This window comes from Cicer arietinum, chromosome 2 (genome assembly GCF_000331145.2).
Source record: "Cicer arietinum cultivar CDC Frontier isolate Library 1 chromosome 2, Cicar.CDCFrontier_v2.0, whole genome shotgun sequence".
In the NCBI taxonomy this organism is placed as follows: Eukaryota; Viridiplantae; Streptophyta; class Magnoliopsida; order Fabales; family Fabaceae; genus Cicer; species Cicer arietinum.
The window spans coordinates 1,751,206-1,765,564 of NC_021161.2; the positions used below are offsets into that span (position 1 = coordinate 1,751,206).

At 25.5% G+C, this 14,359-nt stretch overlaps 1 protein-coding gene across 1 annotated transcript; it reads left to right on the forward strand.

Annotated features, from left to right (window-relative positions):
* Positions 1–11,415: 11,415 nt before the first annotated feature.
* Positions 11,416–13,599, forward strand: LOC101512257 (uncharacterized protein At5g39865). Its single transcript, XM_004489325.4, has one exon. The coding sequence runs from the start codon at positions 12,167–12,169 to the stop codon at positions 13,346–13,348; it is 1,182 nt and encodes a 393-aa protein (XP_004489382.1). The 5' UTR covers positions 11,416–12,166; the 3' UTR covers positions 13,349–13,599.
* Positions 13,600–14,359: the final 760 nt, after the last annotated feature.

Below are 14,359 nucleotides of genomic sequence, written 5' to 3' on the forward strand. Positions count from 1 at the left end.
TATATATGTTTTTTTTTTATGTATATTTATAAGTATATATATATATATATATATATATATATATATATATATATATATATATATATATAATTTTGTTACATATTATTGGGGTGTGTAGTTAGTTCAAAGTCTTATATTAAATGGTACCAATTAATTTATGATAGTTATCACAAAAATAGAAATTTTTGCCACTTTTTGATAACAATGCCGAATAACATATTTTAGCAACTTTTAGTTGAGCTGGAATTTTGCCATAGTTGTTTGAGGCAAAAAAAAAAAAAAATCCTATAAGGGAATGCATGTGACGTGGAAACTTGGGATTCAGCAACGTGAAAATCCACAATCCAAGGATAGAAAGTATGGGAGATTCTATTTTGTGCATGTTTTTAGATGGCATCAAGATTGCATGTTCTCAAAACTCCATTCATTCTTGCGATTTAAGTTTGTATTTTAAAAAAAATAATAAATATTTTTTAAATTTATATGGTTTAATCTGAATCGGCTAAAAAATTTGGGACATGACAAGTCCAAATCCAACAACTGCATAGAATCCAAATTTTTTGATGTGTTAAGTGTCAATTAGAAGTTTTGCATTGAAGAAAAATGTTTTACATTAAAGACAATTGTTGATGTGTTAATTGATATTTATTACATAGACCAATTTACCTATAGATATTAAAATAAAGATTTTAAATAAAAATTTGATGTCAATTTTATTTATTAGATACTCAAAGTGATGATTCCATTGTTTTAAACTTGCCTCACATAATCATAATAGTGAAACTAATGTAATATTTTTTTCACACATAAATAAATAAAAGAAGGGGATAGTAAATTTATAAATGAATATATAAATTCAAAGATAATTTACTAATATCAATAAATAACATGTTTAAATAAAAATAATCAATAAACCTAATAATATTAAAAGACTTAGTGCTTATTATTAATTAAGGAGCATATATAATCAATAACACCCGTTTAATTATTTCAAGGAAGATGAGCAAAAGGGTAATGAATGAATAGATTTTTGTATGTGAATGTGATAGGATGTGTCCTTTATCCATTGATGGAGAAATCATTGGGTGCTTTCACTTTTCCATTGCTAAGAATATATAGGGTAGGAATCCAATACCTGTTCTCATAGTTTACAAATATTGGTTTCAAAGGAAATAATGGGTAGTACTACTGGCATCATTGAAACATGGACCCATCAATTTCATTTTAAAATATAAATAAAAAAAAATTTAAAAAATTATGTATTTAATTTAAAATTTAAATTAAATATTTTTATTTATTTTTATTAATTTTCATTGATATTTTACAACTGAAAAATACCTCTTTATCTCTTACTATTTGCTTCCTTTATTTAGAATTTTCATGCTCTTAGAGATTAATTGCATTCACACATTTAAAATATAAAAATCATTTGATTGAGATTAAGTAAAATAAATTCAAACTCATTTTTTTAAAAAATATAAACATAATTATTTTATTTTTCAGAACTCATTTTTTTAAATTATAAAAAAATTAATTATTTTTATTTATTTAGACCATTTAATTTTGATAAAAACACCACCAAAATCTTGATTGTATATATGGGAGATCCCAAACTATGAAGAAGATTGTTTTGGGGCACATCTCACAAGCCCCCTTTGGAATAAGATGAGACCATGTTATTCTTTCTTCTAAAAATTAATTCATCAAAGTGCTCTGAATCTTCTCCACATGCTTCTCCTCTGTTCCCATGTGCATTGCTTCCACTATTCTTTTTCCTTTCTATTAAAATTTAATTTGAATTTAAAAAGGAAAATCGATCTGTATATCACTTTCTGATATTTTTTTAAATAAAAATATATATTAAAAAATCACATAGACCAGAAACTATATTAAAAGGATAAAAATTATGTACATTTTTTATATACTTTTTGTATAATTTTTTATTTAACCATTTATAATTTTTTTTAAATTTATTATAATGTACAATAAAATGTGTATTTTATGTTAAGAACTATACGAAAAGCACTTAAGAAAATGTATATGTGTTTTTTTCTAAATTAAAATTGCTTAATAATAATTTATTTTTTAAAAATAGATTTTTTGTTAAAATAAAAAGAAGGAGTATAAAATTAAATTTAACAATTAAAATACTTAAAAATTGTTATTTGTTTCTTATATTAAACATAAAAAAATTAAAATATCTCTTATGAAAAAGGCTAAGAGATTTTATAAAAAAATTGGCCAAATAAAATACAGTGGTATCCACTTCTTTTATGAATTATTTTATTATTCGTGATATATAGTAGATCCATAAATTCCTATTTTAAAATAAACCACGTATATCTTCAACAACAACGAAAACAACCTATACAAAAAATAAATTAAACTACACATTTTTTAAAATAAAATAAATGACAAAGATAAAGAGATAAATTGCTATAAGAGATGCACTAGAGGGTACTTTAAGAAAATCCATAGATATTTATATTGGATTGATCATCTTTGTAACTCGAAAAACTACACATTCACACAATTACATGATTTGAGTTTGATCAATGTAAAATGGATAAAAAAATGGGGTTAAAAATATAGATTTGTTTCATAAAGATTGATGGTTCAAATTTAATTCATCAGCAGTATTATTGCAAATAATTCGTTTTTTAATATGTATCATCTTTGTATAACACTTGTCGCATCAAAATAGTTTACAAATTATTTATTATTAGGCTGCGAATTTTATAAAATGATGTCAACGAAAACACGATTCTTCTTGTTTTTATATAATGTAAATTATTTATGTTAAGAGTATACAACTCTATAAAAAATTTAAGAATCGAATTAAAATACATATAGTACCTTAATGAGATCTTGTCTTGAAAGATCAAAAGCCTTCCAAATTAACAAAATATATTTGTCTTTGTCTCGATTTCTATCTTTATATCCTATGTTAGTAGGCTTTATAGACTAGAGTTTTGTAAAAGTATTATAGATACATACCCCATGACAAGAAAAATGAATAATATATATAGCTTCATTTTAGCACCCCACCAATAGATGCCATAGGGAGCCTACATAAATACCTACCGGATATTCGAGACACAACTACTCTAATTTGGAGAATTAATGCTTTTAAAGAAGAAAGTAATAAGTGTTAGAGAATAATATACCTAATTTTTTTATATTAAATATAGAGATTAGGTTTATATATATATATATATATATATATATCGTTGCACTTTTTATTTTACTTTGCCCAAAACAACATTACTTTTGTTTGTTCAGGATAACTCTATGATTCAACCGAGCATCGCATACTACAAGAGACAAATCAATTGTTGAAGTGAAGATGCAGTGAAATAGATCATTAATATTGAAAAAGAATAATGGCTACAACCACATGATGAAGGCAGTATAAAGGAATATGCAACTAATCTCGCTAAGTGCATGAACAATGTATTAAAGGAGACACACAATCTTCTTATACAATATTATCATGCTAAACCCATAGTTTGTATGGGTTAGATTACTACACAAGCCCTTAAAATTTTGAATTTTTTAAAATATTATTTATATATATTATCAATATCTATAAATTATTAGATGTGTTTCGATTGTCAAGTGTTAGAATATGTTGTTTTTAAGTATGCTGTCCTACGATAAATTTTTAAAAATTGTGTATTTCTGCATGAGACTCTGATTATTGTGATATTTCATTTATATTTCTACTTAATTAGAATATGTTTGGAACATACTCAACTTCTACAAACAATAATAAAAACCCATCAATAAGATGATTTGATGATTTAATAATGAATATGTTGATTAGAGTCATCAATAAGATGATTTGATGATTTAAGAGTGAATATGTTGATTAGAGTAATAAGAAAATCATAAGTTCAACTTCTCTCTCTTGCAAAAAATTTAACAACAATCATTCATTATTTAAAAAATAAAATGTTTTAAAATAGTGTCATAATAATAATTGGATGGTACATTTGAAAAAATTAATAATTAAAATTACATTGAAAATTAAAAATCATATTTATTTTAAAATAATTTTATTTTGTTCAAGTGACATTCATGGTAAAAAAAGAATAACTAGTTATATGACATTCAAGTTAGTGGGTAGTTATCAATACATTCAACAATAAAACATTCCATGTGATTGGCCTCTTGTTGATCATAGTGTCACATTAACCCGAGAGAAGATTGTTGTCAAAGTGAATTTTCTCAAAGTACAGTCACTATAGAGATTTTGGACCATGAAGGTCACAAATGTGCTAGATTTGTATTGTTGCAGTGATAATCAATCATTTGTGTAACACTCTTTTTTATATTTAGGATCATTTATATATATTTAGAAAATAAATTGATGCAGTGTATGCGTAAAAGTTTTTACTATGTCTTATAAATCCTAAAACCAATGACTGTATGACTTTTAATTTTTATGATAGTTTGCCACGAAGTTCAAACTTTTTTAAGATCATAATGTTATAAATTGATTAATAGTGTCACAAAAATTTATTTTATCAACGCGTATGAATTAAATTCATATGTTTATATTCTAAATAGATGCAACAAATTCGAAGACTTAAAAAGATATTTAAAAACAAAGTCTTTTTGTACGAAAATGAAAATTTTTTAAATGCAAAATAATAATACGAAAGAAATATGAATCTTACAAAAAATATATATATAATTTATATATCACAAATATATTTTAATTTAGACATTATTTATGAATTTTAAAACATATAATTAAATAAAATTTTATTTTGTCTATCAGAATTATTTTAAAGCACATCCTTTAAATTGTAAAAGGCATACGAGTAGTTGCATGTCTGATTTAAACCATATACAAAACACTCAAAACATATGACTATAAATAAATTTGTGAAATAATTAATAATATGATAAACTATTTAGTTTAGAGGTCTTTTTTTATATTAAAAAAACATATTTTTTATACTTAAAACTTTTACTTTAGTGATTTGACCATTGGGCAGCCTAACATATATTTATAATATGTTATTGGTAGATTTGTAGTTCGATTATTTATTATAAAAAATTTAAAATTAAATTTGCTTTTTTGTCTATGTATATATGCTCTATAAATGGTGGGGAAAACTTAGGACTAACTACAGATCATTTGTTGTCACGTAGTGTTTCAACACTTTGCAAATGATGTAACATGTTTGCTATTTTGGGATTGAAAGGATGGAAATAGAAATAAAATTTTGATCCAACAAAAACATATTAGAGACCAAGTGCTCCTCAATCATGTTACTTTGAATACTTGGATAGAAACCAACTATCCATCTTTTGTGCATTTCCAACAAAGGAACATGCTCATGGAGTGTAATGTACTGGCGTTCAATTATGTTACAGGAGAAATATAATTTACATTATTTTTAAATATAAATAAAATATTTTTAAAAAATTGATATATTTAATTTATTTTTAAATTAAATACATTATTTTTTGTTAACTCACATTTAATAATATTTAATGCCAGAGAAATACATATTATTAATTGAATTTAATATATCAAAACTATAAGGTGGAGGTAACAAAACCATAGGAATTAATAATGGCTTCCGCTCTTTCAAATGGCCTAAACTGTGAGACTTTTGTTGGATAAAAAAAAATTCAGAATGTAAAAACTCAATTTTCGATATTAAAAAAAGTTTTGCATACAAGAAATATTCAAAATGTAAAAGAATTTGAAAAAAATTTATATATCGAAAATTTATGAAACAAAATTCTCTATATGTAACAAAAATATAGATGTAGAGTACAAAATACAGACTCATTTTAATTAAAAAAAATTGTACTTTTTACGGGTGTATTTTTGAAAATTCATACAGAATAATTGTAAAATGAAACGGTAAGATTAAAATGTGAGGGTATAAAATTCATTCTCTCAAATGGATCATGTTCACAAGTGCAAGTGTTTATCCACTATTTGGGCCTAAGAAAACGCTACTTTATTTGGGCTTCACAATTCTTCATAGATAATAGTAAACAAAAATTTAGAGCTTGAGATATGGAATAAACAAAAATCTAGAGATTGAGATATGGAAGAATGATATTTTTTTCAACTGAATTCATTAAAAAAAGAATAATTTTTTTAAAGAATTCAGAAAAGAAAGAAAAAAATTATGGAAGTCAAATAAATTAGATAGATTGACCACAAATCTAATTTGGGGTTGCAAATGGATAAATAAAAAAAAATATTAAATATCTAATTCTTTCATTATCCGTTTGATAAAAACATTCAATCCATTAAATAACAAATTTTTAAATATATTTAGCTATTAATCCATCCATAGAGATATTTTAAATGGTTACATTTGAAAATTTATTTATTAATAATAATAATAATAATAATAATAATAATAATAATAATAATAATAATAATAATAATAATAATAATATTAATAATAAAGTGGTACGTACGTTAACTAAATCACTCGTGTTTTTTACCACCAAAACTCCACCACAAACCATTGTTGCCACTTGCCACCATGTTTAATACGGTCTTATAATTTTAATGAGCAATTAACAATAACATCGTATTTTCTTTTAGAAATATATAATGCTATATATTTGTTACAAACATTAGTAAATCTAATTTGTTTTGAAATCATAAGATCGTATAAACATAATCCTTCATATTATAAATATTTTTATTTTAAATTACAATATATTAATGAAGTAACAAACTTTGTTTGAATCTATTATCAAATGTATCATTATAATGTTTAGTTTCAATTCATCTACAATATTATAAAGTTGATGTAATGTAGTCTTTACAAACGTCCATAGAGGGACCAACTTAATTAAACTTTTATAATTTCTTGATCATCTTAATTTTTAAAAATATTGATAGTATATAAGTTGGTGTAGTCTTATGCGGTTCCAAATTTGGACATGTGGACAAGCTCAACACACACAAAACTATACAGCTAGAATGATTTCTATCCCAAAAGTTGGTACTTACAATTAAATCATTGTCCATAGAAGATTATATATATTGTGTCCCACAAATCTCACCAATGGATTAATATGTTTCAACGGCTTCTTGTATTTTTTGTATATTCTACTTCTTTCAATTTCAATACCAATCTTTTTTTTTTTTTTTATTTATACCATGATCTATTCTAACAATAACAAACTTTAATTTGATTGCATAATTTCAAATCTATTTTAATACATCTTCTCAAATACAAAATATTTAAAATAAATGTTAACTATATTTATGATAACTTTATCATATTGAAACATATAAAGATAAATGTCGAGATTTTTCATAGTAGGTTAATTAGGAACAACTTGTCTATTGTCTAAAATGCAATAAAAGGCATATCATCCATAATTGCACTTTTGCACATTACTTGTGTTATGATTGTCTTGTACAAATCCACATGCATAAAACATACTTCTAGTTCTAAATATGTACTTTTGAACGATAATTTTTGAAAATAAACATATTCAAAAGTACATGCATGTGTGGACAAAATCAGTTTGCAGAAAGCAAATTATGTAAAAAATAAGATTGAAGAGATTTTAGAGTCACATTACTTAAAAAATGAATGATAAATATTTAAAATGATAGTAAAGATGAATAGCGCAAGAAAGTGATGAAAAAGGAAAAAAAAACATAAAATATCTAATTTTAAAATTATTTCGATATATATTTTCAAACAAAAACCATTTAGAATCATACAATTAGGTCCAACATTTAATTTCTTATAAGAGTAAAATTAGATGAAAAAACTATTACCAAAAAAAAAAAATCGAGGTTATTTTTAAAACATTAGAGAAGTGGAACAACCCATCTAAAAAGAGCCATAGCTCACGTGCACTTGTGTATATTGCAAAGTGTATGCAATTATGAAGTGGCCCAATACCAATCCATGAACCCATGTACAAAATTTCACATTTTAATTTGATAAATGTTTATTTGTTTTTTGATTTTATCTTTCTTATCCTTAAATATACTATTAGAAGTTAAGATTCAGTAGTGTATTTTACATTATCGAAAATTAAATTCCTCCTAAAGAGTTGGAGTATCTTTATATTATTTTTAATAAAATTTTGCTTTTTTTTTTAAGAAAATATAATGGTAACTTTTTATATTTTTGATGAGGTTGTTTAACTCAATATTTTATTAAAAAAAAATTATTATTGAACATTGAATAAACGAATTAACGATTAAACAATTGATTTTATATTTGTAAGGAGGTTTCTTACAAAATATTGTCTCATTCTCCTTTCGAATGAAATCTTGTTGCAAATTAATAAAATATCACAATAAATTATATTTGAGTTTAATTAACATTCACTATTTGTATACGTTTCTACTTAAACTATTTATTTTAAAATTTAATATGACATATATGTTTTTTATTTCAATCATATGACGTTTTAGTCTTGTGCACCATCAATCGAGTCCTCGTTATTATTAGAGAATAATATTGTAAAAATATATCAATAAATACACTTTGAAGTTTAGAGTCTTTTGTTATGAGCATATTTCTTTAGTCTCGACTCAATAAACTTTTAGAAGTATAAATTAATTTTAATTCTAACAATAGTATATTTTTCTATTTTTGTTTAGACCAAATTACATGTAGTTAAAATTGCATGTAGTTATATAGTCAAGTCATTTGTAATCTTTATATTAAAATTGAACGATTAAAGTTTCAAATAAATTATCTAAAACATTTAGTTTTAATCAAAAAGACCTAAAGATAATCCATTAAATTAACTATGTGTCCCTTTACTTGTTTATGTAAATATTATTCTCTCAGTTTCATAATAAGTGATTTATTATCTGTAGAATGAAATATAAATAAAAATTATTGTTAAAAAGTTAATGTATCTGATTAAAAATTAAGACTAGATATATTAACTTCCAGCTATCATTTTTGCTTATATTTCATTTCAGAATAATATTTGCAAAAAATTTATCTCAAAATGAATTATCCTTTCAATGTTGAATGCATTTTTTTTTTCAATTGTATCATTTAATTAATACTACTTGCATTATTTTTAATGTAATATTTTTCATAGTTTCACTATGCATTTATGATAGTGAAAATACACCAATTTCTAATAGGATAATTTAGTAAAAGTGATATTTTTTTGTTGTTGAATAAGATGGGTCAAACCATTGAAAAACAAAACAGAAAGCCCATAAGAAAGGTAACCATACTCCTATCAGCCACTATGACGATGGAAAGAAATCAAGATTATTTCAAAAATATGATCGATCTAAGAAGAAATATTGAATTTAAAAAAGTATCCACTATTTGACTAGCTTCACAATGGACACGGGATAAGTTAAAGTGATTATACTATGCAAGTATCTCTTTTTTACAAGTGAGTAGACCATAACATAAATGTCTATGAGAATAATTCTTCGGAGTTAATGATATTGCTACTTGAGAATCTGATTTAATATGAATATTTTTGAAACCGTTGGAAAAAAAAGCCAGCTTCAAACCTTTATATATTGCCCAAAGTTTTTCCATTTATATAGTGCACACTCCTAAAGCATAAAAGTAGTCGAAGATGAAAGCATGATCCTAAACCATGCCTCCACAAGCTGACATTCCATTCGAGTTTTGGATTGCTCCATCTCCTTTGAGAGCCACCTAACCATCCTTTGGATAATGCCAAATAAACCAATATTGAGGAGTAGTTGACACACCTACAAGACGAATATGAATTAGTTGAGTATTCAATATAGTCGTTGCTTAGTATCTCACTTTGGTGGCGATGCTACTTGCAGTGGAAAAAATAGTGGAGAATATCAAATTGTTCCAAGTGCTCCACACATTGTTTAACACCGCCACAAAAAGGATATTCCAGTCTACACCATTGTCTGCAGAAATACTCTTCAAGTGATCTAAAAGTCACCTATCCAAATCTACAGTAAAAAACTCATCAGTCAAATTAACATGTACACATAAAGTCAAACATCTTATACAAGTTAACAATCACACAAAATATGAATGATTGACTCGTTTGCATTGTTAATTAACCGAACGAATGTCACCCTCGTCATGTAAAGGCAAACACATTGATTGTTTGTAAGCATACAACCACAATCAATTTTTCATATTAAACACATGTTGAAGACTGTAATACTTCCAAATCCATCAAAACTTATCTTACATGAATCTATTATTTAAATCTTTTTTTTGTATAATAAACTCCTCTAAAAAAAAGTATACATCAAGATCCTCAATCAAACTAACCAAATTGTTGCCCGCAAAAGAATGATATGTAAATATAGCATAGCACGAATGTAATACAATGTAAGTTGCACATACTCAACGTTAACAAAATAATAAAATGACTAAATTCTTATGCCGAAGATAATAATAATCAAATCATTAAAATTAAAAAAAAAATTAAAATTTTCTAAATAGAATTTATCCACCGCTCTCTCACGCGTAAACATTAGTCAATAAGCGCAACAGAAAAGTCATTTTTAATATCATGTAGTTGTACACGCGCCAAAATGCGCGAATAGTTATAGCATTGACGCCGGCAACGTTCCCAAATGCAAAGTAAGAAGTTTCCACGTAGTATCTATTGCTATTCATTCAACTTTAAAATCTTTTTTGTTTTTTTAAAGAAAAAATATAATATTCTTCGTTTCAACATTATATTTTGATTAGAAAATTGAAATCTTATAATTATATTTCTGAATTTTAAATTTTTAATGATATTTATTATTCATATATAAGAAAATATTTAATTTATTTTTTTTTATATTTTTAATTAAAAACATATTTATTCTTCTAAATTAGTAATATATAAATAATAAAAAATAAATTCAATGTTGTTAGAAAATTGAAAAATTAAGAATTTACGTTATATATATGGTATGCATGTTATTAATAACATAAAATGCCAAATTTTATAATATTATAAAATTAAAATATTTATTATTTCAAATTTATATTGTTGATGATTAAATTATTTATTGAACCTGTAATATATTAAAGATGATATGTCAGTTCAAATCAAATAATATATGAATAAGAATGAAAACTAAATAAACTACACTAAAATAAGAAAGAAAATATACATCTAATAATAAGTAGAGAAATAAATTGATTAATAAAATATAATTAATTTGTATTTATCATTACTGTAGAAAATTTTTCATTAACAACACAATTAATCATTTTTATTTATTATTAGTGTACAGAAATTTACATTAACAACACAGTTAATCATGTGTATGTAATTTTAGTAGTTACGCCAAATTTAATTTTTTTAATGATTCTACATTTATGGTTGACGGTGTCGGTGTTATAAATTGATTAAAAGAAATCATTTGTGACTTCTTTTTCCTAAAAAAAACACTATATTTATTTATAAAAAAAATAACATACGAATACGTTTCTCCAAAAACATAACACCAACGTGGGTGGATGTAACCGAGAGAGTTTCCAATTGTAGTTTCTTTTCTTGAGAGGAAAAAGAGTGTGTCTTGTGATATCATAGCATAGTATTCAACCATTTTCTCTTACTCTTATTCATTCTCATTAACCCAAATTTCATTCCTTTCATGTTTTTTTCTTTCAATAGTTCCCTTTAAGTCAGAAATTGCATTCATTGAATTCAGTTTATCATTATCTTCTCTCTCTAACAATCTCTTGAGAGAGAGATTAGGAATTGCATGATTGATCCCTCACCCACTTTATTTGACTTTAGAATCAATTAAGTTTTTATTCCATAATTTTTCCCCTTTCTTTCCTTTCAATTTCTCTTTTTTATTTTTTTTCAAATTTTTCTCCTCTACTCAATTTAAGACTTGTTCTTGATTATTAGGAACAAATAAATATTTTGAGATTTACTTCTACATATTCTTTCTTTTGTCGTTTTTGGGCCATTTCCATCATTGATTTGCAACCCAAATAAATTATTGAACTATGACTCTATCTCATTGAGTTTGTGTACAATTTTTATTTAACATTTTGTTTTTGTGTGGCCTAGATTTTTAGTGATTCTTTTTTATTTTTGTGGGGTGTTTTTTATTCTACAAATCCAAATCCTCAAAGCTGGTTTTTTAATTGTGTGATTCACTTTGTATTCACTTTGTGTATTGAATTGATCAATTCAAATTTGTGTTTGTGTGATTATGGGTTGTGTGAGTTCCAAACAAAAAGAATGTATGCATTGCAATGGCAACAACTCTTATTGTCCTGTTTCTAGAAGCTACACAATGCATGTACATCATCCACCTCAAACAAAAGGTGATAGTTACCATGTTGTTGCATTAACATCAACTACACTAGGTTCTTTGGAAATTGTATCTCATAATAATCATGCCAATGACTTCATGTTTTCAAATGTTAAGGTTAGTGAGAAAAAAGATATTGAGGAAAACACTTGGTCTAATATGATTGATGAGAAGTTACCAAAAGCTATTGTCAAAGAGAGTTCAATCACAACACCACCTTGTGAGCTTGAGAATGATACTATCATCAATACATGGGAGTTAATGGAAGGACTTGAAGATGTAAGCCCTTTTCAATCACCAAATAATTTCAAAAGCTTTTCTTTTGATGCCAATGTTAATGAGCATGTTGATCCAACATTAAAGACTAGTTTTTTCATGGTGAGTGATGATGGCATTGATTCACACAAGCCCAGGTTGGATTTGATGTTTGAGGAGGGTAAAGTTTCAGACTTTGATGATTCTAAAGTGGTTTCTTCATTCAAGATCAAGAAGTCATTGGAAGATAAGCAAGAGGGGAATGATAGAAAAAGATTCTCCTTTGAGGAAAAGAAAATTAGTGATGTTGTGGATTTTAAGATTGACCCATATGGGAAAAAGGAAAAAGTTGTGTTGTATTTCACTAGCCTACGTGGTGTGAGAAAAACTTATGAGGATTGTTGCAATGTTAGGATGATTTTGAAAGGATTAGGAATTATGGTTGATGAGAGGGATGTGTCAATGCATTTGAGGTTCAAGGAAGAGTTGAAAGAGTTACTTGGGGAAGGGTATGGTAAAGGAGGATTGCCAAAGGTTTTTGTTGGAAAAAAATTCATTGGTGGAGTTGAGGAAATTATGAAACTTCATGAAGATGGTAAGCTTGAGAAATTGCTTGATTGGTGTGAGAGGATTGATGATATTGAAGGTGGTGATGGTGAATGTGATGTTTGTGGTGATATAAAGTTTGTGCCTTGTGAAACATGTTATGGAAGTTGTAAAATCTATTATGATGATGATGATGATGAGGTTGGTGAGTGTGGATTTCAAAGGTGTCCTAATTGCAATGAAAATGGGCTAATAAGGTGCCCTATGTGTTGTTTCTAGATCACTCTTTCATGGTGACATTTAACATAGATACTTACAACCAATGTTTTTTTATGTTGTGACATTTAATTAGATCAAACCAATGTTTGAGTTGTGTCTTCTATGTATTTTGCTTACAATTAGTTATTGTTGTATAGTTAAGTTTTGGTGTGGTTGATCATATGAAAGAAGAGGAGGGCTATAGAAGGATGAACAATTGTGTCTAATATGTTCCTTTGCATAATGAGTACACATAGTGTACACTTTTTTTATTTCTTCCTTTGTTCATAAAACAAAGTAGGCTTGTATACAATTTCATTTTTTTTTTTTGCAAAACTAAGTATATTATTGAATTTAAGGTGAAAATGACAAAATCATAACAAGTCATTGCAATTTTAATTAAAATTATACTTAATAATATCGACAAACTTAAACTATCAGTTTAATATCGACAAATTCATTCGTCATCTAAACATACACTAAATAGTTATATTACTACTGCTTATAAGGGTGTAATAGTATTTTATTTCTTTTAGGTCTCATAAATATGTTATTTTTTCTTTAAACAATTTTAAAGTTTATAATGTTATGATGAGATTACATTAGGAGTTTGAATCAACTAATTAATTGCTTGATAAAGTATGGTGGAGGTGTTTTCATTGTTACGAAAATTACTAATAAATTCATGTTGAGGACTTCAAAATGAATCCGTGGCAATTTCTACCTAACTAGTACAACAATCATCTAAAAACTTCACAACAGTTCAAATGCACATGAACACTTTTCAACTCATGAAGTTTAAATAAGAAACAACTTCAATTTAGTTATTTATTAAATTGTATCTATCTTCACTTTTTTAAGTTATAGCAATTAAGGCCTATTATTGTTTCTGATCTCATAAAAGAGAAAACCACTCATCATAGGCTGATAGACATGAAGTCTAGGTGGAAAAAAAATTTACTAATTTTGATTTCCAGACAAAGCAACACTTTATTATGTTTAGTTCTATATGATAATAAAAAATAATTTTAT